Source organism: Suillus bovinus (assembly GCF_016758785.1).
Source record: "Suillus bovinus strain UH-Sbo-P2 chromosome Unknown EDB93scaffold_23, whole genome shotgun sequence".
Taxonomy (NCBI): Eukaryota; Fungi; Basidiomycota; class Agaricomycetes; order Boletales; family Suillaceae; genus Suillus; species Suillus bovinus.
The window spans coordinates 34,813-60,190 of NW_024542079.1; the positions used below are offsets into that span (position 1 = coordinate 34,813).

General features: G+C 48.6%; 11 protein-coding genes across 11 annotated transcripts; 8 read left to right on the forward strand and 3 right to left on the reverse strand.

The window, feature by feature from the left end:
- Positions 1-482: 482 nt before the first annotated feature.
- EDB93DRAFT_1249780 (CHAT domain-containing protein) lies at positions 483-5,597 on the forward strand (the record flags this gene model as incomplete). The annotated part of the gene is made up of 8 exons (XM_041452912.1): positions 483-670; positions 723-737; positions 794-870; positions 920-1,070; positions 1,121-1,260; positions 1,315-1,433; positions 1,486-2,797; positions 2,929-5,597. The coding sequence occupies 8 exons, from the start codon at positions 483-485 to the stop codon at positions 5,595-5,597; spliced, it is 4,671 nt and encodes a 1,556-aa protein (XP_041308225.1).
- Positions 5,598-5,979: 382 nt separating this feature from the next.
- On the reverse strand, positions 5,980-6,557 carry EDB93DRAFT_1142132 (uncharacterized protein; the record flags this gene model as incomplete). Its single annotated transcript, XM_041449325.1, has 3 exons — positions 5,980-6,239; positions 6,264-6,312; positions 6,433-6,557. Coding segments are annotated over 3 exons (312 nt in total), but the record flags the coding sequence as incomplete, so codon positions are not given.
- Positions 6,558-6,682: 125 nt separating this feature from the next.
- Positions 6,683-7,551, reverse strand: EDB93DRAFT_1225470 (uncharacterized protein; the record flags this gene model as incomplete). Its single annotated transcript, XM_041451209.1, has 6 exons — positions 7,535-7,551; positions 7,289-7,475; positions 7,027-7,236; positions 6,921-6,979; positions 6,758-6,870; positions 6,683-6,707 (listed from the first exon to the last, which is right to left on the reverse strand). The coding sequence occupies exons 2-6, from the start codon at positions 7,449-7,451 to the stop codon at positions 6,683-6,685; spliced, it is 570 nt and encodes a 189-aa protein (XP_041308227.1). The 5' UTR covers positions 7,452-7,475; positions 7,535-7,551.
- Positions 7,552-7,673: 122 nt separating this feature from the next.
- Positions 7,674-8,752, forward strand: EDB93DRAFT_337686 (DnaJ domain-containing protein). The gene is made up of 5 exons (XM_041456126.1): positions 7,674-7,900; positions 7,954-8,057; positions 8,128-8,172; positions 8,238-8,504; positions 8,563-8,752. The coding sequence occupies exons 1-5, from the start codon at positions 7,840-7,842 to the stop codon at positions 8,617-8,619; spliced, it is 534 nt and encodes a 177-aa protein (XP_041308228.1). The 5' UTR covers positions 7,674-7,839; the 3' UTR covers positions 8,620-8,752.
- Positions 8,487-9,656, reverse strand: EDB93DRAFT_337744 (Oxo-4-hydroxy-4-carboxy-5-ureidoimidazoline decarboxylase). Its single transcript, XM_041456127.1, has 3 exons — positions 8,847-9,656; positions 8,559-8,789; positions 8,487-8,504 (listed from the first exon to the last, which is right to left on the reverse strand). The coding sequence occupies exon 1, from the start codon at positions 9,489-9,491 to the stop codon at positions 8,886-8,888; it is 606 nt and encodes a 201-aa protein (XP_041308229.1). The 5' UTR covers positions 9,492-9,656; the 3' UTR covers positions 8,487-8,504; positions 8,559-8,789; positions 8,847-8,885.
- Positions 9,657-9,801: 145 nt separating this feature from the next.
- On the forward strand, positions 9,802-11,269 carry EDB93DRAFT_1084362 (uncharacterized protein; the record flags this gene model as incomplete). Its single annotated transcript, XM_041445828.1, has 8 exons — positions 9,802-9,870; positions 9,922-9,944; positions 10,001-10,145; positions 10,197-10,218; positions 10,273-10,539; positions 10,593-10,653; positions 10,708-10,729; positions 10,778-11,269. 8 exons carry the CDS (start codon positions 9,802-9,804, stop codon positions 11,267-11,269), a joined length of 1,101 nt encoding a protein of 366 aa, XP_041308230.1.
- A 200-nt stretch (positions 11,270-11,469) lies between these two features.
- On the forward strand, positions 11,470-12,222 carry EDB93DRAFT_1142144 (uncharacterized protein). The gene has a single exon (XM_041449326.1). It carries the CDS (start codon positions 11,543-11,545, stop codon positions 12,041-12,043), a length of 501 nt encoding a protein of 166 aa, XP_041308231.1. The 5' UTR covers positions 11,470-11,542; the 3' UTR covers positions 12,044-12,222.
- A 1,441-nt stretch (positions 12,223-13,663) lies between these two features.
- EDB93DRAFT_1204955 (Shr3 amino acid permease chaperone) lies at positions 13,664-15,051 on the forward strand. Its single transcript, XM_041450975.1, has 6 exons — positions 13,664-13,809; positions 13,861-13,937; positions 13,991-14,112; positions 14,165-14,264; positions 14,314-14,486; positions 14,677-15,051. Exons 2-6 carry the CDS (start codon positions 13,889-13,891, stop codon positions 14,782-14,784), a joined length of 552 nt encoding a protein of 183 aa, XP_041308232.1. The 5' UTR covers positions 13,664-13,809; positions 13,861-13,888; the 3' UTR covers positions 14,785-15,051.
- On the forward strand, positions 15,041-15,562 carry EDB93DRAFT_337804 (uncharacterized protein). The gene is made up of 4 exons (XM_041456128.1): positions 15,041-15,182; positions 15,238-15,269; positions 15,322-15,469; positions 15,529-15,562. The coding sequence occupies exons 1-3, from the start codon at positions 15,082-15,084 to the stop codon at positions 15,435-15,437; spliced, it is 249 nt and encodes an 82-aa protein (XP_041308233.1). The 5' UTR covers positions 15,041-15,081; the 3' UTR covers positions 15,438-15,469; positions 15,529-15,562.
- Positions 15,563-18,424: 2,862 nt separating this feature from the next.
- Positions 18,425-20,881, forward strand: EDB93DRAFT_1084426 (uncharacterized protein; the record flags this gene model as incomplete). Its single annotated transcript, XM_041445834.1, has 4 exons — positions 18,425-18,614; positions 18,876-18,999; positions 19,328-19,628; positions 20,618-20,881. The coding sequence occupies 4 exons, from the start codon at positions 18,425-18,427 to the stop codon at positions 20,879-20,881; spliced, it is 879 nt and encodes a 292-aa protein (XP_041308234.1).
- An 888-nt stretch (positions 20,882-21,769) lies between these two features.
- Positions 21,770-24,510, forward strand: EDB93DRAFT_1142178 (uncharacterized protein). The gene is made up of 6 exons (XM_041449327.1): positions 21,770-22,270; positions 22,325-22,542; positions 22,622-22,985; positions 23,052-23,422; positions 24,284-24,443; positions 24,490-24,510. Exons 1-5 carry the CDS (start codon positions 21,925-21,927, stop codon positions 24,434-24,436), a joined length of 1,452 nt encoding a protein of 483 aa, XP_041308235.1. The 5' UTR covers positions 21,770-21,924; the 3' UTR covers positions 24,437-24,443; positions 24,490-24,510.
- Positions 24,511-25,378: the final 868 nt, after the last annotated feature.

Consider the following 25,378-nt stretch of genomic DNA (forward strand, 5'->3'; position numbering starts at 1 on the left):
GGATCAGGAAGTATGGCAAAGACAAGACATCTTCTTTTGTTTGATTGAATCCTTATCGGCCTCTCACCTTTCATTGCCATGGTTGGGAGTGGGTTCTTTGTCCCATATCTCAAAACCCTTGGGCTTTCTGTTTTAGGGGGCTTCTATCTCGGTGAGTTGCTGTTCGTCTCGCGTGGGGCTTTTTGCAATTGCATCCAGCTATGCTCCGGGATGCGTATGATAGACTACTGTTTTTTCTTGTTCGACTCAGATCCGGGTATGCTCCTGTACAAATCTGACGACATTAACATCATTACTGAGGTTATGGAAGGCCCAATATTTGGCAAGCAACTTGTATCCCATTAACTCATCGGCGCTGCACAGGATGGATGCCACGTGCATGCTGTGTTCCCCTCCTTTATAATCCTTCAAAACTTTGCAGGTACAGCAGTATTTCATGACCAGTGTTCGTTTGAATACATCCCTCAGTCATCATTTTCATAATGGCTCATCGTCGATGTGTCTCTTCAACCTCATCAGAATTAGACTTGTCTTCATCATCGTCGCTTAGAACTTCCCCAACTCCTCCATTAGAGATATCCTGTTCGAGTACCGAGCCCTTGAAAGGGATAAAACGTAAGCGTAAGTTGTCAGGCAGCGATGATGACAAGAGTTCAAAACGTCTACGATCGTAAGTCGCTGCGTTGTATACCACATGTATAGACTTATTTTCGCATTTTCAGGCAAAAAGAAGATAAGTAAGTATATCAAGCAATTGTTCATCTAAATGCATGACAATGTGCTTATTATCTAGTGAGGAGCCGAACGACCCAGACCACACCCAGGACCTGGCAGAGACGCACCTCAGTGGAGTGCAACCAATCATCACTGGTATGCAATATCCATCTCCGCTCAGCTCGTATTGATCATTTCCCTCAAGCCATTCGCGCGACTGATCTCGCTCTTGGCCTCCGACGGATCCCCGCTGGCTTCCATGCAGTGATCAAGGCCGACGACCTTGAATACCAGACAAGCAATATATCTGTAAACGTAGACCAGGCTGTCGTCGAATGGCACGAGCGCATTCCTCTGTACGTCATCTTCAACCCGTCTGCTCTGCAGGTATTGAGAAAGACTCTAGGCCGCGCGAGCCATGTTCCAAAGTCCGGGTCAGCCTGTATGCCTCATTCGAATTGGGTCCCATGCTCTGTCACGGAGAACTCCTCCGCACGTTCGAGATCTCGGTCGGAGAATTAATGGATCGCAGCGAAAAATTGCATCGTCAGTACCGTCAATTGCACATGATGCCCGAGAGATGCTAACGAGCTATCACAGCCATAATATTTCAGCCAAAGCAGCAAGAAGTCGTATCCGCTTGTACTTCACTTTTCTTGACAGTGGAGCAGCAACTTTCTGATCAAAACGACGCCGCAGTTCTTTGCCCCCCTACTACTGTGAGCGATCAATGCAGTCTGGCATTCTGATACTGAAAGCCGTAACTTGTAGCCTGCATCCCGCGATTTAGATGCATTAGCGCTGAGGACGGATGCCGGACATCGTCTTCTCGCACAATACCGTAGAGCCCAGGATAGCAGGGATCTCGAGCAATCCATAAACCACTTCGAACACGCCTCAGATATCTGCCCCGTGGACCATCCCTGCCGCCCTGCAGCGCTGTTCAATCTCGCCAGCGCAAAGCTTGTGAGTTGCCAAGCTGAGGGAAGATACCTCGACCTCGACGTCCCTGTCTCCCTGTTCGAAGGCGCCCTCGAATTGCGTCCCACCGGTCATCCTGACCGAACGGTCACGCAGCTGCATCTTGCGGTCGCTCTGCTCTCGCGCTTCGCGAAACGGGGATTTCAAACGGACGCTGATGCAGCCAAAGAGTTCCTGGGCGAAGTGGTCAATGTCTGCCACGCCAACAGCCACATTCACAGAGCGGCTGCGATTGCGATGGAAACATGCGCTCTACATTCTGCTAGAGGCATTAATGCAAATGATGTTGGGCAGGAACGGCCCGCCCCATCCAGGCTTCCGTTATCGCCGAATCAACTTTTTGATCAAGCACGGCGGTGTCTGGAGAGAGATGAACCTAGTGCCTTAGATGAAGTAATATCCCTTCATTATGATGCACTGGGATACTACAACGCCGGGCATGTTTGCCGAGGGCAATTGTTAGGCAATCTAGCTGTAATGCTGCAGACTCGCTTCGAGCGTCGAGGCAACGACAAAGACTTAGATCAAGGTATCGCACTTCAGACGGAGATGCTGGCTTTGTGCCCGGTCGGTCACACAGATCGGTCTGCGTCATTAAACAACCTCGCGAATAAACTCTCTTCCCGCTTTCACCACCGAGGCAACGACGAAGACTTGGATCAGGCTATTGCACTGAACAGGGAAGCCCTGGCTTTGCGCCCGGTCGGTCACACAGATCGGTCCATGTCATTAAGCAACCTCGCTCTTCAACTCTCCTCCCGCTTCCACCACCGAGGCAACGGCGAAGACTTGGATGAGGCTATCGCACTGAACAGGGAAGCCCTGGCTTTGCGCCCGGTCGGTCACACAGATCGGTCTGCGTCATTAAACAACCTCGCGAATCGACTCTCCTCCCGCTTTCACCACCGAGGCAACGGCGAAGACTTGGATCAGGCTATCGCACTTCACAGGGAAGCCCTGGCTTTGTGCCCGGTCGGTCACACACGGTCCAAGTCATTAAACAACCTCGCGAATCAACTCTCCTCCCGCTTTGACACCGAGCAACGGCGAAGACTTGGATCAGGCTATCGCACTGAACAGGGAAGCCCTGGCTTTGTGCCCGGTCGGTCACACAGATCGGTCGCATCATTAACACCTCGCGAGTCTACTCTCCTCCCGCTTTGACCACCGAGGCAACGGCGAAGACTTGGATCAGGCAATCGCACTAACAGGGAGCCCTGGCTTTGCTCCCAGTCGGTCACGCAGATCGGTCCATTTCATTAAACAACCTCGCTCTTCAACTCTCCTCCCGTTTTGACCACCGAGGCAACGGCGAAGACTTGGATCAGGCTATCGCACTGAATAGGGAAGCCCTGGCTTTGCGCCCGGTCGGTCACGCAGATCGGTCCATGTCATTAAACAACCTCGCGACTCGGCTCTCCTACCGCTTTGACCACCGAGGCAACGGCGAAGACTTGGATCAGGCAATCGCATTTCAGAGGCAAGCCCTGGCTTTGTGCCCGGTCGGTCACACAGATCGGTCTGCGTCATTAAACAACCTCGCGAATCTACTCTCCTCCCGCTTTGACCACCGAGGCAACGACGAAGACTTGGATCAGGCAATCGCACTAAACAGGGAAGCCCTGGCTTTGCTCCCGGTCGGTCACGCAGATCGGTCCAAGTCATTAAGCAACCTCGCGAATCGACTCTCCTCCCGCTTTGATCACCGAGCCAACGGCGAAGACTTGGATGAGGCTATCGCACTGAACAGGGAAGCCCTGGCTTTGCGCCCGGTCGGTCACACAGATCGGTCTGCGTCATTAAACAACCTCGCGAATCTACTCTCCTCCCGCTTCCACCACCGAGGCAACGGCGAAGACTTGGATCAGGCTATCGCACTTCACAGGGAAGCCCTGGCTTTGTGCCCGGTCGGTCACACACACCGGTCCAAGTCATTAAACAACCTCGCGAATCAACTCTCTTACCGCTTTGATCACCGAGCCAACGGCGAAGACTTGGATCAAGCTATCGCACTTCAGAGGGAGGCGTTGGCTTTGCGCCCGGTCGGTCACACAGATCGGTCCATGTCATTATACAGCCTCGCGAATCTACTCCCCTCCCGCTTTGACCTCCGACACGACAGAAAAGACCTAGACGAGTCACGAGAGAACCTACTCTGTGCATTGACGTTGTTGACGCAGCATGATCCTCGTCGATCGATGGTCCATCAATCTATAGCTAACGTCTATCTATCATTTCATCGTTCAGAGCTTGACGGCACCGGCGCTGGCTCAAATACAGATAGTCTGAATGCTGCCATGCATCATTTTAAGGCAGCAACAAATATTGTCCCTGCAAGCTTGCTCTCCCGCCTGCGGGCAAGTCTAAGTTGGGTGCACCATGCTCGTCAACATTCACATGGTACTCAACTAGAGGCTTACATGACTTCTATGCAACTTCTGGATGCTTACATGTCTGTGACGGCTTCCATATCATCTCGCCATAATGCCATGAAGGGATTCCCAAGTACACTCGCCGTGGATGCTGCATCGTGCGCTCTTCGTAGTGGCGACGTGGGTCGCGCTGTTGAGTTGTTGGAGCAAGGCAGGACCATCATCTGGACCCAGATGACTCGACTCCGCATGCCTCTTGATGGGCTCCAGACTCGCGGCGATCATGCAGCGACTTTGATGAAGACATTCACAGACCTTAGCTCCCTCCTTGATAAACCTCATCCAAGCCATCCAGAAGGGACCCCAACAGTCGATGTGGAAGCAGAGGCCACCCGGTACAGACGTATAGTGAAGGACTGGAATGGAACTGTGGAAGAGATCAGGAAGATCGAGGGCTTCTCTCGCTTCCTGCTTCCCCCTTTGTTCTCCGATCTTCAAGATGCAGCTCGTGATGGGCCCATCATCATGCTCATCGCAAGCGAATCGTCTTGCGATGCCATTATCATCCCGCACAAGCAACCTCCCACCAGCATTCAGCTCCCTACCGATATTCAGAAACTCGTCAAATTGGTAAACACATTCCGAGAGTCAGTTGAGAAAGAGACCGGGCACGCGCTGATGGAAGCTTTGAACGACTTGTGGAACAATGTTGTCGGCCCAGTGGTCGAGAAATTGGGCAAATTAGTACGACTAGGTTCCCGAATATGGTGGTGCCCGACATTCCTCTTCAATTTCTTGCCGTTGCATGCTGCTCGCGAGTACAGAACTGGGGGAATGTCTCTTTCGCAGCTGTATATCTCTTCATACACCCCATCTCTCACCGCGCTGATCAAGGCTCGCGCAAGTCGTGACAGACCCACGTCGGTGCCATTCGTCGCCATTGGTCAGAATCGCCCAGCCGGCGTCTCCTTCACTTTGGATGCTGTGGAGCCTGAGTTGGAATTGGTGCGGAAACTTTTGCCTCCTCCCCCAACTGTCTCCTTCTCCAAGATAACCAGCGTTGATGCTACGAAATCGAGAGCACTGTGCGCATTGCGCGAAAATACTTGGTTCCATCTCGCATGTCATGGGACGCAGAGATTTGACGAACCTTTCAAGTCGGCCTTTCTTATGCGCGACCAGCCTCTTTCGCTCCTTGATATTGCACAAATGGATCTGTCTCAGCATAATTTTGCCTTTCTTTCTGCCTGTGAAACCGCCGTCGGCGACTTCAGTACGCCCGACGAAGTGATACACCTAGCGGCTGGCTTGCAATTTGCTGGGGTGAGGAGTGTCGTCGGGACGCTATGGAAAGTCAATGATGATACTGTGCAGCGCTTAGTCAAGGCATTCTACGAAAAGTTTTGCGAGGGTGGCCCAATGAATCCCAGACGAGCTGCCCGAGCGTTGCACCGAGCGGTCCAGTCGTTGGCTAGTGACGTAGACATACCCTTGGCCCAGCGAATAGTGTTCGTGCATATTGGCATATGATCAATTTCGTGCGTCCTCCCACCTCATTGATTAAAGTATTCTTGAGACAATCTGACAACTTAGCATCTAGTCATGGCTATGCGTAACTTATTGCCAAGGACTTCGATATTCCGTACTTTGAGACTGTATACCTACGTGATATGTACACCCAATTTTGACTTGAATCTCATTTTCCAATTTGTTGCTTCGGAGCCGGGGGTGATCGCTTAAGGTGCAAATCCTGATGGTTTGTGCGCAAGAATGAAGTTGCACAACACCGATCTGGCATAACATCTCATGTGGCAAGACACACTTTGCGATGAACGTAATAATCGAGTGTCTGAATTGCGTAAGGGCGTTGGATGCATTCCCGCTCATCAGGCAGCTCCAAAATCCAGTGCTTATTTTGAAGACTTCCATTGATTTCTGACACAGATTCCTGAACTACCGTTCAGTACGAGTAAATAAAGCTTTTATGCAATGGCTGTGGATACCATCAATCCTGTAGCAAAGATCATCTCTATACTATCTCGATCCCAAAATGCCACATCGCAGGCTACTCGCTGCTTCAGAAAATTTGTTGTAATCGCGCTCCCGTTTGGACAGCTCAAAAAGGGTCGTTAAAATGCTTTCCATGTTCTTGCTTATACCGTCATGGAAACTCTGATTGGTGATGAGTTATTCCACGTTGCCGATGACCGACGCTGCCTGTTGCACAAGACCGAAATCGACATACCTGGAAAGTATTCATATGAGCGACGACAAAGTGGTCACAGGGACGTTACTCACATGTCGTCATAATAGCTATGGGGTCGGTATTGAGCCTAGCTCATGAATAATCACAACCTCCAGTCACGTTGCAGCGTTTACTTTTACTTGGTTCTTTTTCAGAGCCTCTTTGTCGTACAACATGGGCCAATCTTCGGCCGCGCCTCGCAGGGGACGTACATCATGATAGTCTTCGAACATGTCGGGGAATATCTGTCAATGCATGGATCCAATCTCAGCATCTGAATAAGGTTCCCAAACCTGTCTAAGCCTGTGATCGCTCGGAACACAAGCTCTGCGCATATGAATGAGCCCTCGTTGGCGAAGTGGAAGCAAAATTACATACGATGAACCCGATCGATGCTGCCTAAGCATATAATATGAGAAGCCATCCTTTCGCAGTAAATCGAAACCTACCATGCGATCCAAACTGCAGGCCGAGTTGTAGCCACCGCGAGACCGTCAGATTCCCGCCGTTCGGAATGACTACATCGTTGCCCTCTAGGAAACCTAAGATCAGACGGGCCTGTAGTTGATCAACAACTTGGTGGAGGTAGACTTGTCTGAATTTCGAACATTTCGAACATCTTGGGGATACTTCGCATAGTAAACCCTGTTTCGTTCTTCCACCTTCACTAGACAGACTGTCAGTTAAAACGAGGGTAAATTGCTAGGCGCTTACTAACGAGGGCCTCGTAGACTGGGTCGGGAGAGTCGACCATGGGTGGGATGCCGCCAGCGATGAAGACCTCCTTTAGGCCATCGCTGTGAAATGAAAGGTAGGTTGCGGCACAGAAGCCTCCGAAACTTTGTCCGAGTATTGTCCATTTACGTGCTTCAGGACCTTTCTTGCCATCGAGGAGAAAGTGTCGAATGGTCTCGCAGTCTCTGACTATCTTTCACGTGAACACCAGCAATACTTAGCGCTATGGGAAAATACCCACCAATATTGTCTGCACGGAAGTGTTTGAGATACTTTGCAATGGCCTCATCGTCCATTTGTTTCGTCTGGAAGTTATTGGCGTGCTCAGACCAGTCCGTAAAAGAAATGGTGATGCGCGCAGTGTATGATACAAGTCGATCATGAGTGCAAGGTGTAATATCCATGGATTGACATTGCAAAGCCTGCGGCTGCAATTCGATTGCAACAGTTCAGCGTTTCATCTGTTCAAATTCTGTTGAGCACTCACCTTGCCCGCAACCCAACAAGCATGTTTTTCACATGACACGCCTATCTAGAAGCGTCTCGTCCAGTACTAATCACGTGACATATGCACACGGTCGCGTGTCACTAATTTGGCGACGAAGTCACGGTTGAAGTTTAAAATTCTCACAAGTTGCTTCGAATTCTTGGTTAAAATCCGTTCTGCGACCTTTGCTTGACTCTCTGTTACTCACAGCTCTCATTTCCTATATACTGCGGTCCAAAAACTCCTCGATCTGCCCGCGAGGCAAGCTCGAATTGATAACTTTGTTCGAATAGCATCTACCATCCATGGTAGGACTCACACTGTATGACGTTCTTGCGATTCCAACTACCGCCTCTACGGATGATGGTTTGCATCAATCTAATCTACTTTGCCACTCTGATCTTGACCTCCAATCACAGTGAGGAGGGCATACAAACAGAAAGCTCTTGAAACGCACCCTGACAAGCTTGAACCCAACGTGACGGAGCAAGAGCGCCGCGCTGGAGAGGGAAGGTTTAGAAATGTATGGGTGGTCTGAGCTTGGTGCGAGTGGCTGCTTGATGCTGATGCTGATGATATTATTTTGTTGCAAGGTATGCGAGGCATTTGAGGTGCTTAGTGATCCAGTAAAAAGGAAGGTGTGTCTTGAATCATGCTTATGCATGTGTTGAAATCATGGTGTCGACTTATTTTATCGTTTTAGGCCTACGACGACCGCATCCAGCTTGCTGAGAGGAACAAGAAACATTGGGATGAGCAGCATGATAGGCGCGTCAAGACGCGCGAAGAGTGGGCACGTCAAGTCAAGGAACGCAGCGAGGCTCGTATGAAAGAACGTGCAGATTTCTATGAGAATATCAAGCGTATAAAAGAAGAAAAGGAGCGATACATGGAAATGGTTGAGCTATTCTATCAGGAATTGCGCGACTGTCACCCAGAGTGGGAATTGAGGAGGCAGGCCGCACTACAGGTATGTGACATTTGTTTTTGCAAACATCTTTCAAATTGAGTGATCATTTTATATACAGTGGAAAGAGATGGCGGACAAAGGCCAAATACCACAACGACACACGACTCACATCTAGCGAGGCGAACTCAACGGATAGTTTGTTCGTTTTAGAAGCTATGTTGCTTTATTTATCTCCCAGCGCTGGAGTTTTTATTCGCGATACTGTTGTACTTCTATACTTTGCTTCCTTTTGCGATCCCTTCAAGTCGTTATTCGGTTCGTGTTCGTGTTTATTCATTTATTGATCTGCCCATGATTATATTTGCTAGTCTCCGTGGACATTTAGTTGCAGAATGTACATACGGAACTCCAGTCTGTCGAATCGATACAACCTCAATGTCATCACAACCCCAATGACTTCTGTCTACTCTTAGCAATCTTCCCTACATCATCCACCGCTCGTTTCAGCTCATGTAACCAGTTCTCGCTGTTCTTCGCGATACAGATCAGGCTTTCTGTCATGGGCTCGTTCAGCGGAAGCCCATCCGGATAGCTCTCCAAAGGATGTCCGAGCTGCAGCTTGTCCTCCATCTCCCTCGCGATTGCGGCCCTAGTTCTCCCGTTCACGAACGTGATGTACCTTAGTCCTGAGTACACGCGTTCATAACATGCGTTAAGGTGTTCTAGCCGTTTCAGCACCTCTGGGGGTGTCTCCAACCTTGTGGTAGCGGAGAGGCCACCGCTTTGCTCTTTAGCGCTTAACGCAGAGAGCTGTTTGATTTCCCCGATCCTCGGATGTGCGGCGATGAATTCGGCTTGTTCACGCGCATCCCACGCGTGGATGATGGCGATAGCGCGTTCGATGAGCGCGTTGGTGGGGTCTGAGGTTTCAAGAGGTGTATTCTGGATGGATTGGAAGAGCTCCGGGGCGAGCTTGGTTATCAAGATATCAGAATGCTCGAATAGCTGGGGGAGGATGCTCGCTATGTCATCCTGGTTTTCGTACATGTCGCGAACAGAGCGAGTCAAAAATCGGATGATAGATGATCCCTCAGTGACAATTCGTGGCGGTCAATGATGATCAGACGTGTGGATGAGTTGTCGTGCATGTGAAATGTAGCTAGGTCACCAGGTGCGAGGGATCAATTGCAGCTAATTGGGTCGTAATTTTACCATATTTGCAGGCCAAAACGTTGTGACTAAGTCGGGCCGAACCCCTAATCAGCTGAGCCATCGAGGGCATATATAATGATAGAACGCATCAACGTTCGTCGCGTACCGATTCACAGGCTTTCATCATTCTGCGCCACAGCTAGTCATGACCAAACCATTCGTTCTTCGCTGGGGCATTATCTCGACTGGCAGGATAGCCAATTGCTTCGTAACAGTGCGTTTGAACTGTCCGTCCATTTCACTTTCTAATTGAAAAGTTGATTAGGATCTTCTTGTCGATCCCGAAACGTCTGTGCCTCTCTGCTGTCCGAATCGTGAAATCAAATGACATTTGTTAAATACAGCCGTGATGTCACTGATGTGGCACACAAAGTGACTGCTGTTGGGTCGCGAAGCGTCCAGTCAGCGGAAAAGTTCATCACTGAATATGCCAAGGGTGATAAGTCGATTAAAGCATATGGAAGCTATGCTGGTGTCTTTGCAGATCCGGTGAGTAGGATACCCTCGAAGCAACAACCAAACTAATGCAACGTGGCGCAGAATGTCGATGCAGTTTACATTGGTTCGACTTAATTTCATATCTAGGTCAAATATCAACTTACCAGGCATTGTATAGCCACACCTCATACTCTTCACTATGAAAACGCGCTCGACGCGATCAAGGCAAAGAAACACGTTCTCTGCGAAAAACCCGTGACAACAAATGCAGCCGAACTTCGGTCGCTTCTTGCAGCTGCAAAAGAGCATGGAGTTTTCTTTATGGAAGCCCTTTGGACACGCTTCCAGCCTCTTACGCTCGAGGTGAAGAAAATTTCGGAAAGCGGTGTATTGGGTGCACCATTAGCTCTCCAAGCCGACTTGTCAGAAGACTTTAAACTTGACAGTCAGTCATGTTGTGTTGTGTTGTGTGAGGTCAGATCTCATGGAGCACACCAGAAATTCCCAAGACTCACCGTATCTTGGATCCTGCCCTTGGTGGTGGCGCGCTGCTAGATTTGTGAGTCTACAAGGTAAAACTTACAGCGGAGAATATTGATGTGAACTGTCGCAGGGGACCATATCCTCTTATTTGGGTACGGCACCGATTATCTTTGTTTTTATTCCTTTAATGACAGTCACAGGCCATTCTCGCCTTGTACGAGCACCCTTATAACCAAGGAGCTGCTCCCAGCAACGTCAGTGGAACAATGTTAAAAACCCCTCTGACAGGGGTCGACTGCAACACCTCCTTCACGGTCACATTCGCCAAAGGAAAACTATCTGCACAAGCCATCCTGTCATGCAACCTTAACGTGGCTTCCCATCATACCGGTGTCGTAATTCGGTATGAGAAGGGTATGATCACGATTGCATCGCCGATATACTGCCCGAAGAGTTTCACTGTGCAGTACCTCGAAGGCAACAAGGTGACAAGGGAAGAGACGAGGCGATTTGAGTATGTTGGCAATGGATGGCATTTTCAAGCAGACGAAGTTGCGCGGTGTGTGCGCGACAGAAAGAGTGAGAGTTCACTCTGGGGACATGATAAAAGCCTGGTAGAGATGGATATCTTTGACGAGGTCAGACGCCAGGGAAATTACAAGTTCCCCCCTGGTGTGGAGAAGGTGGTGTAATAGATTCAGATGTGGATTATTGAAAGCTTTGAATAATATTAAATTGCATATAGTTCGTTCGGAAGTGCACCTGCTGTGCGCCATGACAATTTACGGTTAAATTCGACTTGAATTCGATTGATCTAGCCTTGATTTTGCGTGCACGTGACGATCACGACGCGAGTCGCCGCACAACCAAACATACTAGCCAAAGCTTTATCGGAGCTTCCGAGATACATTTGCCCATCCAGCTCAGTTAAAACATCGTAACCGAATCCTCCACATTTATCTACAATGAACGCTATCTTTCTCGTTTCCACCACTGTCGCCCGAGTCATAATGACTGGCATTCTTTCGGCAGCCCTCTTCAACAAAACTGTGGTTCGTCACACCCGCCATGCCCTAAAGGAAGCAGAACAGGCTTCACCGAAACTCGCCGTCGTTACTTTATGCATTTCTACCCTAGCGCTTCTCCATGCATCCGATAGAATTGCTTGTGAAGTCATGGGGCTTACAGAGACCTGTCCACCGACTACTAGTGATGGGCGTTCCTTGGAAACCGCTCGTGATGATCCTCACTCTCCTGCTTTCTCGCAGGACGATACCGATGACTTCAAGACTCCTTTTTCATCGCCATCCATTTCATCTCCTGGGAACAGCTCAGACAGTATCGCGACACTCACCTCCTCCTCCACCATATCTAAGCTTGGCAACGTTTTCAGAGATATGACGCCCAGTCCTCCAGCGGCCAGTGCTAGTGATAGCGACGAAGACGTAGCGCTGCGCAAGGTATAGTTATTCCTCTTTTGAGCTAGAGGTTCTCGTAACATCATTTTCTTCTCAGTGGACAACGGAGACAGTGCCAGAGTTCAACACCCCAACGGCTCGTGCCCCTGAAAATATTCTCAATTCAATCATCAAGCGAATGAGACACCTCTCACTCTCAGACATCCGTTCTTTCCCCTCAACCCCGACCCGAGCTTGAGACCCTTGGCTGCCGTCAAAGCATCCCACCTCCCACCTTGTTATTCTTTGACTCGTTTGACATCCCGCACAAACTAGCTCGTGACAACGGCTTGCATTCACCCTTTCACAGAACTAGGCATCGAGGCTACCTCGCCCCTCTTCACCTTCAAACTCCTAGCACGAGGATGCGATTAGTAGTACCAATGGCAAAATAGCATAAAACCAGCTTCTCTTCGGGATATAGAGGGAAGTCTCATTTCCTTTTAACTTGTCTCATAACTTGATTGTGTACATCTTACACGCCTGTACTGTTCCACTTTGTTGTTCATCAATGATCATGGTATTAATCGTGATTCATCACAACTGCTTCGGCAACACCGGGGACTTCCCTAGATTCACGAGTAAACATATATCCAAAGCAAGCAAGAGTAGGGTAGAGCATTTGCTCATATAATTGGCAATGATCGTCTGATATTATAGCAACGGTAGACTTACCAGCTAGTGTCCATCCCTTGGACACCAGAGGGCAAGTGCACAGCGGATAAAATACAGAAGATCAGAATCAGGCGCTAGGGCGCCGACACCCACTAAAGTAATGCGTCTGGAACGTCCTAATGGTCTCCCGTAATTAGATCATCAGGAGTGGACGGTTCCTTCTTACTGATGGGAACACCCTAGACCACGACAAACGAAAAAATAGCATCCAACGTCGGCAAGATTCTGAATCTACCTTCGTTGACTGCGGCCTTGTCTGTCAATCGAGTGAGATTCTTGCCAAGACTTCTCTTCTTCGCTAGCAGACAGTGCAGCAATTCATGCGTAACTGTTTGGGGCAATAAATATATTGATCGCGTGCATGCAGATCATGGTCAAACCTCCAAGGGGCTGCGAATACCCAGCGGTAAGGAGAAATGGATATTGATACAGTGGTACTGCTGGCTGTAAATAACGAGGTGAGTTGGTGGTAAGTATAGGTAATGTGTGTGGGAGCTGCTATCGATCATCATCATCAGCATGATTCCACGCTCAGCTTGAACTTAAATACCGTGGATTTGAACTCTGTATACAAGGTTCGGAGGGGAACTATCAAGTTGCAAACTTGCACATACATGGATATATGAATTTCGATGATTAGTACTTACCATTGGGTTTGATGAGGTTCCCTGGTTGGCCGAGACCGTCGAACAATGCATAAGCTTAACTTTCGGTTAGATCGTCGCTTCCCAGACAAAATTCTTGAAAGTGATTCGATGCACCCTGGAAAATTAGCTGGATGAGTGGCGGTTCCTTTGATTAAATGACTCAATAAACGCGCACTTGTTACCTGCCAGATGGTCACATCATGGTTCATGCACATAACACAAGTCTCTCATGGACCACCCTCAAAATACTGATTAATTATGCATCAAGTTGCGAGACTCACGGACTTGCCAAGGGCAAGGCACATTATCAGTGATTTACGTAATAGAGTTGGTCGGCACCAGACGTAACTACCCGTATCTCGACTTTATTTTCTGCTAGGGATTGCGCAGAATACACAGGTCTTTCCTGAATCCGAGATCCTTAGCGAACTCGACATCTTGATCTGAGTTCCGGTGAGCCCGCCCGCTCCAGTCTTGAACACGAGTTCGAAGTTCACGCCGCAGTACTACTGGTGATATAGCAACCCTGAAGATGGGATTCAGACAAGGCGCTGTTCTTGCATCGTGCTCTTTTTTTCTTGGTGAGACTTGAACTCATGTTTCCGATGTACCTGACTCCATATTTCTGCAACAGGAGTCCTTTTCATATGCTTCTTCGTTGATTACCGCATTCTACATCAGAAATTGACAGAGGAAATTATTGAAGACGGCTTCCAATTCTATACAACTTTCTTCAATGCACCACCCGCAATTAAGGTTTGTTCCTTTGCGAGTGGTAATGTTAGGAGGTTGATGTTCATTGTCACAGGCGGTGCTACATGGCTTCATGGGGGTTGGCATTTTAGGGCTTGTTGCAAAACTGCACAAATATGATGAGAGCGCCATCTTCTTTGATGGATCGAGTCTGGGTAGGAGCCATTTCACTTGCTTCGATAAGCTGCTCAATAATGTGACTAGTGGCATACATTTTTGCAGTCGCTGTCTACCTTGCTGTGTCAGTTCCGTCTTTACGAACCATTGTCACCCCCGTAGATATCGATACGCGTGCGGACCGTATCGAAGCCCTGCGAATACTCTCAGCAGGCAACACCATCATGATGGTAGTCCTCGGTGCAATTCTTGTCCTCCAGGTAATCATCAGACAATTATTTCCTCTTCACTCATGACACTCGCTTTCCCGCGCAACGCTAGTCACCCTAATTTTTTCAGCTCTATCTGAAACATTTATATAACGTTTCCTGCCCGAAGGGCACATCGTGGAACTCTATTTCATTTGTTGTGCTACCCGCCTAATATCTATTTCTGACTTTGTTCTAACAGGGCGGACAGGAGTACGCACGCCGCGCAGAGGCTAAAGAGCTGGCGAAGATTGAGAAGGAGCTCAAGGCCAAAGGAACTCCTAGTGCTGGGAAAGACAAGAAAGAGTAGACGCCCTGCTGGCGTACGAGGCGAGGGGTCAGACGTTGCTTAGCCAAGGCGTTCCCTGAACTATGGACACTAGTGTTATTGTCAATCTAAATTCCGCACCTCGATTTTAAGCTTGGTGTCGAGCTATCTAGGAATTGGATGGTGGTACTTGAATAAATCATCGACACCAAGTGCTACTTGTAGTAGTACTTGTTGAAGTTTTGATTAGTTTGTGTATTAAAATTTTAGTGATGAACTATTATTTACTAATAATAAGTAAGCTCAGCGGATCGTGAACAGTCTTAGCATGTGATAACCATGTCGTTCAATGATTTTGGAGCCGCCATAGCCTGGGGCGAGCCTGAGCATCAACCTGGCGACATAGTAAAGGATGCGATACGGAAGGAGAGGATTCTAAAGTCAGTTTAACCTTCAACTTTCCATTCACTACTGTTTCTTATTGGCACCGTACAGAGAGATTGCAGCTGCACAGGGCGATTTGCAAGGTACTTGTTTCCTGGATTTCAGTTCATGCAGTCGCCAATCTCGCATCTTCAGCACTTGTTACACGAGTGCACAGCGTCCAATCAGACGTCGACAAACTTACGTCCGAGAACGCGACTTTGCAGATGTACATCGACAACCTAACCATGCAGATGGCAAAGAGGAAGTAATCTTTCCTATAACATTTGCTGTCCACGTATATGTGAGTCGTGATCGAGCCCTTATGCATCACCTGCGGTTAAACGTTCAATTTTTCATCAGACTATCATCACGCTTCACGATTCCTCTTGCACATTTATATCGCAGAGTACGGTACCCTTGGCCTGAATTAGAACTCCTGCGTTTTGCCGTCTAGCATGAGCTAGCCATATCTGTGGAACATGCTCGAATTCGGAACAGTGCATCTGACAAGCTGTAGACTCGCACTGCTTCGACCAAAACGTTCGCCGTGACGTAGAGGTGTTCTATCATGGCTATCCATAGCCAGGCCTGGGCTTCCTGATCGGACAATGCCATCGTGATTGATGCATTCATTCACGACAGCGATACGGATACGTACTTTCTCGGAAGCGTCATCTGTACCGTTTCCATTTAGAAGCCACTCATAATCGACCAATTTTATTGTGCGCAGCAGTGACATTTCCAAACAATGAAATTATTACCCTCAAGTGACCGACTCGGGGCCCGTTTGTCACCATGATTTGAAGATTTGGAGGTCTGGCCAAGCCCAGCGTTTGCTTTGTAACAATTGGTCCACCAGCCGGATGGTGATTCACATCACTATTGGACATGCCATTCTGTTGGCACGATTGCGCCTTGATACCAGGTTCAAGATTAAGCACCCTTGGTTCTATCAGTTTCGTCCTTGTCATCACTCCGCAGGCGAGCAATCTGATGCCTGATTCTTTAGTTTAATAACGGCGAAGTTGACTCTTGGGGCTGTGTAGGACTGTCACTTATCTATTCGAGCGGCGCTCTCGCTGGTAACCTGACGTGTCTTCTCCGACGTTTCGACTGTATCTGAGACGAAAATAAATTCCTGTTTTTGACAGACGGCGCCGGTTTTTTTCCGCAGATATGATAATTTTTCGAAGCCGTTAGTGCTGTTCTATTCCGTTAGGAACACGCTCTAGGATCCAGCTTGTAGTCCTATTCACTGCTAGTAACATCATTGAAGGTGAAATAAACGTAATAATGACCATTCCCCTGTTGTACCGTTGCCTGGCGAGTTGTTGGGAAATCCATTCTGTGATTTTGTATGTCAAGAAATCAGTAAGAGACCATCAGGCCTTCAGGGGTTCAAACTGTTGCATGAATTCTGATTTATGAATCACCTCACTGAGTCTCTCTTTTTTTTTTTTTTTTTTTTTTGGGCTCGTGCAAATTAATCAACTTTCATTTTGTTTCTCGATCGCTAGCTTCCGTATGTGCTGAACTCCTCCTCGCAGCATCGCAGAAAGCTTGAGACTTGAAATTTTATTCCTCGTTACACATCCCGCCTTCGGGTTGTCATCGTGTCAGAGTAGTGAAGGACTTGTGGCAGAGCTTCGAATGTAAACAAAGTGGCAAAGCTCATGCATATGCGTCACTGAAGAAAATATACAATGAGAGAAGTCATCTCCAGCTTCCTTCCATATAATAACAAGTGACTGTGCTGGATAGACACTAAATCCATAATGGTACGTCAAACGTTTGAAGAGCGGGCCTTCCTGGCGTCCCTCATTCACTCTCGCAATCTCCACCCCTTTGCATTCTAACACCATCCCGTCAACATCCAAAATCTGCATAGTTAGCTCCGCGTTTTACATACTTCTATTTATTTTTCCTATGCCTTGATACCAAATTACGCGCTTCCGTTTCGGATAGCCGCGCCGCCATATGTCCTTTGCTATACAGGTGGGAAGGATGTCCGGAACGCTGGAGCGCTTTGTGGGAACAACGGCGCGCGATATCCACCAAGTAGGGACTACCGACCTCGCCGTGCACACAGCAGATATCCGCGGGGCTTGGATGAGCTTGTGTGCGTTGGTCTCGGACTTAACCGTTTCCCTCGTGTTTTATGGGAAGATCAGCTAGAGTAGTGATGATAGTGATGGATCTATTTCGACGACAAATTAGCCTACAAAGCAACATTGCGACATTCGTTCTTGATGAACGAAATAATTAACCAAGGGTTGGGATCAGCTCCTAGACGTGCGATGTGGCTCCTTTGACCGAGGTCTGAAGCTCCAATCCCAGTAGCCGCACTAGCTTGGAACACGTCGAAATATACGGTTCGTGACGGCGTCGCCAGTAAGGGGGTTCGAGCCGTTGGGGATAAACAGTCCGCGTTCTCGTTCCATATATTTTTCGTCATCCGAAAGGAATTCATGCAATTTAAGCCACGAAGTAGAAGAGAATCCCAAGACGAAAGGCGCCATCAGCAATGAAATGAGAATCTTTTAGCCACAGGGAAGATTGACTGCAGCGCATCACTTGTTGGAGGTATTCATTGGAACAAGGCAGGCACGCGCACAAGTACATTCGGCTCTCGATAGAACTGCCATTCTGTCAAGACTCGAGAATTTAGTGTCACCCTGCGGCGCTTCGCGAACGGCATCCTCGGACTCGGAATTGGGAGAAGGAATGCCTCACGGCGAGTCTAAGGATAAGAGTCATATCAGGCAGATGAATTCCACGGCCGTCATTGGACATGAGAGTGGTACCAGTACACCATGTCCATGGATGAGTAATGACCTGAAACTGCCAGTGAGATCGTAAATGTGTGGCGAGCCTTGATATGTTCGGAATGTTCCTTAGGCTTAGCACAAGGTTAGCCGTCTTCTTGCAGTTCTTCAACTTCTTCTCAAAGGCCTGTGGCGAGGCGGCAGAAGGAGGTGCTGTGTTAAGTACAAAAGCAGACATAACCGACGGACTTAACAAATTCGGCGGGGGCAGGCGGCGGAGATTCCCTGGAAAATATTGCCACAAAGCTGTCGATGAAGCGACACTCCGCCATTACGGCAACTTCCCAAAATCATCCACCTCCAAAGCAGAAAAGTGGCAGCGGTAGCTCTGCAGGCCTTCACTGCTGTTTGATCCCTCACATCAAATTTCTAGCACTGCTACCCGATACTGATCAGTATTAGTCTGGGGATACACAGCACTCGTCGCTTGGATGTCGTTATCCAGAGTTGAGATTCTTCTCACTTGGTGCAATGAAAATGGTATCCAAATCGATCCCAGAATACAAGTTCGGGAAAGTAGAAACCATCAAGAGTTAGCCGATAGGACCGAAAGTTATTCCTCGCGTGGTTGCGGAATCAGCGTGTATTCACTTGAAGACTTCATTGATAGTTCCTGTTCCCGTGAGTGCTTAGTTTGCATATGCTGGATGGTTGCCATTCCCAAACCACTGCTTGGCTGCAAGTCTTGCAAGCCAAGATGCTCTTACAGTGGAGACCTTCTGTCGGTATTTGGTTTTGTGAATGCCCCGCCTTCTAGCGCGGAGGAGTCAGTCGAGAACCAAGATGTGAGACAGGCTCATACGTACGCCGAAATAATGGTGTTATTTCTTTTGAGACAATTTTATCGATCCCTTATTCTGACTTGGTTTATTGTTGGTATAGTCGTACGCATTCCGAAGGCAGCTATTCTCTCAACCAAGTCATGCTTCCTCTCTCAGGATATTACCTCTGTTCCATATGGCCACACTGCACATCTCGCACTGGCTCTCGCCGTGTATAGTGAGATGTACGTATTTTCTCTGCTTCTACAACTTTGTCTTCAACTTTTAGCTCACTCGCGTATTCTGCTCCGCTCCGTCACCCTGATTCACCTCGTTCTCACACTGCTCTCTGATGCCGCTTCTGTGCTCTCACAACCTTTCCGCAACTATACATGATGCAAAAATGACACCTGATCAAACGAACTAACCGGTTTCATGTCGCGTGGCATTTTGTAACTTTCCCTGGCGTTTTGATCTAAATTACTCCTGTCTGGATCCACCGTCTTATGCTATCTTGGGGTTCATCGTGCACCCATACTGCTTTTTTCGCCGCATTCCATGCTGTGGAGGTAGTTTGCGAGGCCAATATTCCAAATGGTTCGGATACCTCCAGAGCGTCCCGCGGGAAACTGTGGACATAGCCATATTTTGGGGTGCCAAAGACGTCATCGACTTCAAATCCTGTGTGTGCTCAAGCCGCGGAGACACAGTTCTCTCGCAAAGTGCCATTGGAGATCATGCTGGCAACGTTGGAGCGGCTTGCTCCAATACGGAATTTTCCGAATGTGGGCCATGCCTACAATACCTGGACGGTAAGCGAGCTCGAATGTGGCTTTCCTGCACAGAAGCCGAAAAGGAGCTGGATGGTCTAATGGTAAGTGCGTTGTCTCCGTTTTGGAGGATACTCTTCGTTCCGACAGATGTTTTATTCATTGGTCTTCTGCTCCACTTTCATGTTTGCTTCTTTTCTCAATTGATGCGTTATCCTTGTGAGACGAGATTGACTTGTGCGATGATCGATTCCGAGATTATCCATGATGTTATTTCCCAGTGGGGAAGTCAATTGAGAAGGGTAACACAGGATTGGATCAGCGTGGCATGACCGGGTACACCCATGATTAGTGATTGATGGATGTAGTGCATCTCGAGGCGGCCATGCTGTCCATATTTGGAAATGTACGTTGGCGGCTTGGCCGACTGATGCGCGTGCTCTACACGAGCTCGCTAGGTCATCATTTCCATTACCCTCCATCTTCGTGGATCACCCGCCGATGATCGGTGTCATTTTCCACGACCACTTATCCCTTTGGCTTCCATTCTCCCATATGGCCACGCGCGGTTTTTCCCGTCTATGCTAACTTTATGAATTCGGCTTATCTTCTGTGCAGACTGCCTTGCCAACATGCCTTTTCCTCGTGTTCTTGAAAAAGTATGTTTTGGCTCGATGTCACTTCTGGTTGCTAAATTGTTGTCGAGATTTTACTTCTCCTTAAGTCCTCAGATCTGCGACTCATAAAAGAGTCCTTCGCCTCGGACATGATCCATATTGAGGTGCCCAGACTGAGCATTGTTGCTTCTTGGCAAAATCAGTTCTTCAACGCTACTTGGTATTTGGTTCTGCTGATATTGGGGTACCATTTTAACGGCGTTACGCTTTGTCATGCCGGTTTTTATACCCTGTATGGTTACTCGAGTTTCGCTAAATGCGTCTATCAGACCCTTTACTTCTCGCAATCGATTCCCCCCCAATTCCTCTTCCTGTTCTTTGATTATCATGATGTATTCTTCCATTCTATTTCTGGCCTACCAATTTCACTCGGTCACACTCGGACTCCCTAGTAACTGATCACATTGACCCGGTAGGATGAAATACGTCAATACTACGTTTCCGTCGTGGAACCCACGCTACACGCAGCCTTTGGCAGACTTCGGAAAACGGAGGCCGAGCACAATGTCAATGTGGTATCAGGGGGTGGGATTCCACGTCTCGATGAATGCAGCAATGAGTTAAACTCAGCGGAACCCTCGCTTCCTGGGTTTTGTCACGCATACTCCCTCGTGTCTTCCCGCGCGTTTTTGGTGGATGCGTATCATGGTCTTGCAATGGTGCCCATTGCTGATGCGTGAGTGACTTTTGCTTTTTGAGTTTGGATCCGTTTTCAATGAATGAATGAATGAATGAATGAGCTCATGTATTGTGGAAGTCCTTTACGTTGGACCCACAATAGTACTAGAGCTTCATGGAGTTATCATTCGTCATATATAATTTCTGCTGTTGGCTACTTCCTTACCATTAGGTTGATCGTGTCTCCGTTCTCTCCCACTGGTAGCACAGTGTCATGCTTCTGATAGGCTTCGCGTGCCCCACACTGCATTGTCCTCCGGAAGCGCATCAACGACGATGCTTCTATCCGAGTTTCACCCTCGTTGGGGCCATCTGACTATCTATGATATGGGCATGCTTGTCACGACTCGCTAATCTAGAGGCTTCTGCCTCCCGTTGGTGCCAGTTCAGTTGTAGACGTTTTTGTCTCTCGCGGCATCCCGGCGGCAAGTCGTAATATGCTAGCACAACTCTAGTTTAGACTGGACCTTACTTACTCGCCGGCGGCTCTTTAATAGCTGACACTATGAAGCAAGTGTCATATCAAGACCTACAAGAGTCAAATTTCACGCATGACTTTTTAGTTGTTTTGGTTGGTCCCACGTGTAGCTTCTGCATGCCACGTACCATGCTGCTTTTTCTCAAACTTATCTTCTTTTGGCCTGGCTCGAATTTTTGCTTCCTCCACTAACAACGTTCTCAATAGCTTCAATCACACCAACGAGAACCATGTGCATATGGAGGTGGGTCTATCAACATTTGGGACATGGACTTGGGGAATCTGTTCCATCTTGATCCGACATGTCAACGACGCGGTCACGGGCCGCGTGACACCGTCGTCTTGCTAACACATGTTCTTCAACTTTTCTCTTTTTTTTCGCAAGGGATACAAGTTGACATCTTTGCTTTTCAGAGTGACTTTGATGTTTGTACCGAATGTGGATCTCTAGCGGAGTGTGACCATGATCGCGAAACTCTCCCTGCCGTTCCTTCCCGAGGAGGGGCCTATTCGCTTCCTGGAGTGTGCAGACCTGATTTGGCGCTAGAGATTGATGATACCCTTGACATGTGTTCTGTTAAGTCCATTCTACCTCATTCTGAGGTATTCAACACATACGGATCGCTTCCAAACGCCGAGCTCATTTCCAGGTACGGCTTCACCCTGCCGGAGAACGAATACGATATCGTTAGCTTAGGTTACGGCTCCTTCTCCGCCTTCATCAACAACCTCATAGATGTGGTACACTCTTCCGCCGACAGTGGTTACGATGCCGACATGCAGGGGCGTTTACAGATCCGAGTCAGGTACGGGAACAAGCGAATAGATCTGGTGGATAAACGGTCATGTTTTAATTCCAGAAACTTAAGTCTGCCTACGGACTTCCGTGCATTGAGTGGTGAACGCGAGATAGGTGAGTACGTTGTAGAACGGCATGCTCCGTATGTTTACCGCATCCGCGTAGTAGACGATTTCACGATCCGATTCTTACGAATATATTCGCATTTTGCCAGACATTGGACGACAGAACCCACATGGGACGAAATGGGTGACAATGGAGTAGTCTATAATTCTCCGTCGGCCTTGTCACCACGGTCCCTACGAGATGATCCAGATCCTGCTCTTCCCGAAGCCTTTAACATCAACAGCGAGGGAAAGCTGACTCATACACTGTGGCTTTTCTGCGTTCTATTTGCCACCTGCCATATGTTCGCCGGAATTCATGACAAATCTTGGTCACTCGATTTATCCGGATAACAATGAGCCTACGCATCATTCATTTGTGGAAGGCGTGAAACGCTACCTCATGGATGTACAGAATCATATTGACAATGCCAGGGAAACGGGGGATGATGACGAAGAAGTCTCGGTCTCTCCATGGTCGGACGCCCCCTCGGATACTCGGGACGATCCCTATTTCCATGTCCCTCAAAGCCTTGTGACGGCCGAAACCAAAACCGACATTGACGGAATATCCACAGACGAAAACAATGTTCTTGCCAGCGCAAAAGATAGTGCCTGTTTCATATCTAGTCTCGAGCCAATTAGTAGGTCTCTGGGCCTCGACCTGCCCATTGAAATTAGACCCGACGGAGACGCATATGTCCTTACCCATGCTTACACCGCAAGTGAGTCGATGTCTCCGTCATACGCGTTCATGCCGTATCAGTTCGAGCTCATACGTTGCTTACTAGAAGTGCCTTCGGGACCTTCAAGCGCCTCACAAGCGGTGGTCTGGAGCGGCCTTCGAAGAAGATCTTATGCGGGTGAAGAGCGGCCCAACAAACGTATACGGCATTCTAGTCCCTATGCCGTGGTTAGCCAGGAGGATCTGCCCTTCGATATATACGGCAGGCCAAGTACAGCCGCTCCGAGCGAAATGATTGTCAGCAGTGGAAATTCAGCTGCTAGTGCAGGACACGGAGAAGCGATAAACGCCCATCGGGTAGCACAAACGCTTGCTCTTATCGTGGTACACCTTTGCCAGCACAGGGTCGATTGTGCGCAGGTATCCGATGTGAACGCTGGAAGTTTGACTGCAGCGGAACTCGGAGAGCTCCTAGATGTGAGTTCCTAAGCATTTTCTTGGATTCTCAGTTCGCGGGGGGGCACGTCTCGCGAATTATTGGCATGCTGCCCTGTGTGGGTTCGCAGGTCATGGGGCTCGCCCTTATTTCTTGTCAGCGTCCGGGGGAGTTGATTGCGGAGAACAGTGCGTCAGAGAAGCGGCTTTTTATCTTCTTGTGTTGCGTCGTCATGGTCTCTGTGATTTGCGAGGATGGACGGCATGACAATTAAAACATGAGTTGGCAGGCTTCTCTTCATGTTTTTGTTTCCGTTTCATATTATCGTTGGCACGGTGAATCAATCTTCACACGGTCAATCCAGTGAAGCCTCATACTCTGCTCATTTGGGCAGGGTTGCCTATTACCTCCTTTTTACCAAGAGTTTGGCTCGAGCACTGCGCGTACTTGCCCCTTTTATCTGCAGGGAAACTACTTCCTGTGTGCCAGTTCCTCTCTGGGATGGCGCCTTGATCGGCGTTCTCTCTTCCTGTGGAGCTGTGGAGCGCGGCAGAAATTTCGGGATATCCTGCATATGCTCTCTTTTTGCTGACTTGAGCTACATGACGAGGTGGAAGCCCGACTTATTTTTGGTTCCCACCCTGCAAGCACAGCGCGTTCTACTTATATTTTTTATGATGGTGAACATGTCCTTGAATCTTGATTAAACATGGCTTCTCCATTGTTGTCCCAGAATGTACTTATCTCGAAACTTACTTCTCGTTCTTACATTGTTCGCTGAGGACGCTGGACCCATGCGGACCTACGTTATGTACCCAGCGCATAAGCTCATAGCCCACTTTTCGCCCTCTTTGCCGTTAAAAGACGAGTTGCTGAACCCCTGTCCTTTTGTCCTCAATTAGGTAACACCGATACATATGCATCGGACCCGAGTGGCAATGCTACTAGCGCTGAATGAGAAGTCTATTCTGGAGAGCTGCGCATCCACTTGGGGTGCTGTTCTGAAGATATCGACAAGGAATGACCACGCAAGCTCCAGCGGACCATATAGTTGACGATAAGGTATGTGTTGCAACAGCTATCAAGTCGAGCCTGATCCAGTTATTAGGAAGCTTCTGTGCGGGCAAGTACGTCCGCATGGGTTGTATTTAGGAAGAGAGATGCATGATAGGACGATACGCACTGCTGACTGGAGATAATACGGGGGAAGTGGGAATTCTAATTGAACATTGACATGATGAACTCCCTACGCGATGCACGAGAAGAAGCCAAGTCCATCAGATCTGCACATGGATGACAAGTTGAGCATGATCATCCGACGGAAGAAGCGTGACGCAGGAGCTATGCGCGCCTGTTCAATAAGATGTCGGGACCGGAAACATCTAGGGTGGTTCTAGTGAAGCTGAGTGAGGGCCCTGGGAGAACGTAAGGAGTTTAGCGAATGAGCTAATAGGTCACCCGACGATCAGACAATAGTCACAAACTCTCGTATCATATCACACCAATACTAAACTTCTCGTAGCATAGCAATGAGTCATATCATGAACCTCGAATCGTGACTCAGAATACGTATAGGGTTATATGGCGCTGTAGAGATCAATGGCGTCCCTGTAGCGCCACTTGGAAATGTGTTGGCTTTGAGGGTTCATGATTTGATGTGGCGGCGTAGTTTTGGGTGTGCAAGGAACATGCCGTTCATTCAGAGTGGGGGAACCGACGAGTTGAAACTACTAGTAGCTGTGCAGACAAGGTTCCGCCAGTCAAGGTTCCCACCAAGCTCCAATACGGAAAAGAGCTAACCCAAGGTTCCTATCACAGGATCGCTAGTCAGGGTGCTGAGATGATCACATCCTTTGTTCGTTTCCCTATAACCGGTGCCGGGATGTATGGCATTGGCCATGGCCTTGTTTTCTGTATTTTCTGTATGGCTGGCTTTGCTACTCTCCCTTCTAGCTCACCGGTCTCTCAATGAGCGCCGGGGAGTGCCGACTAGATGT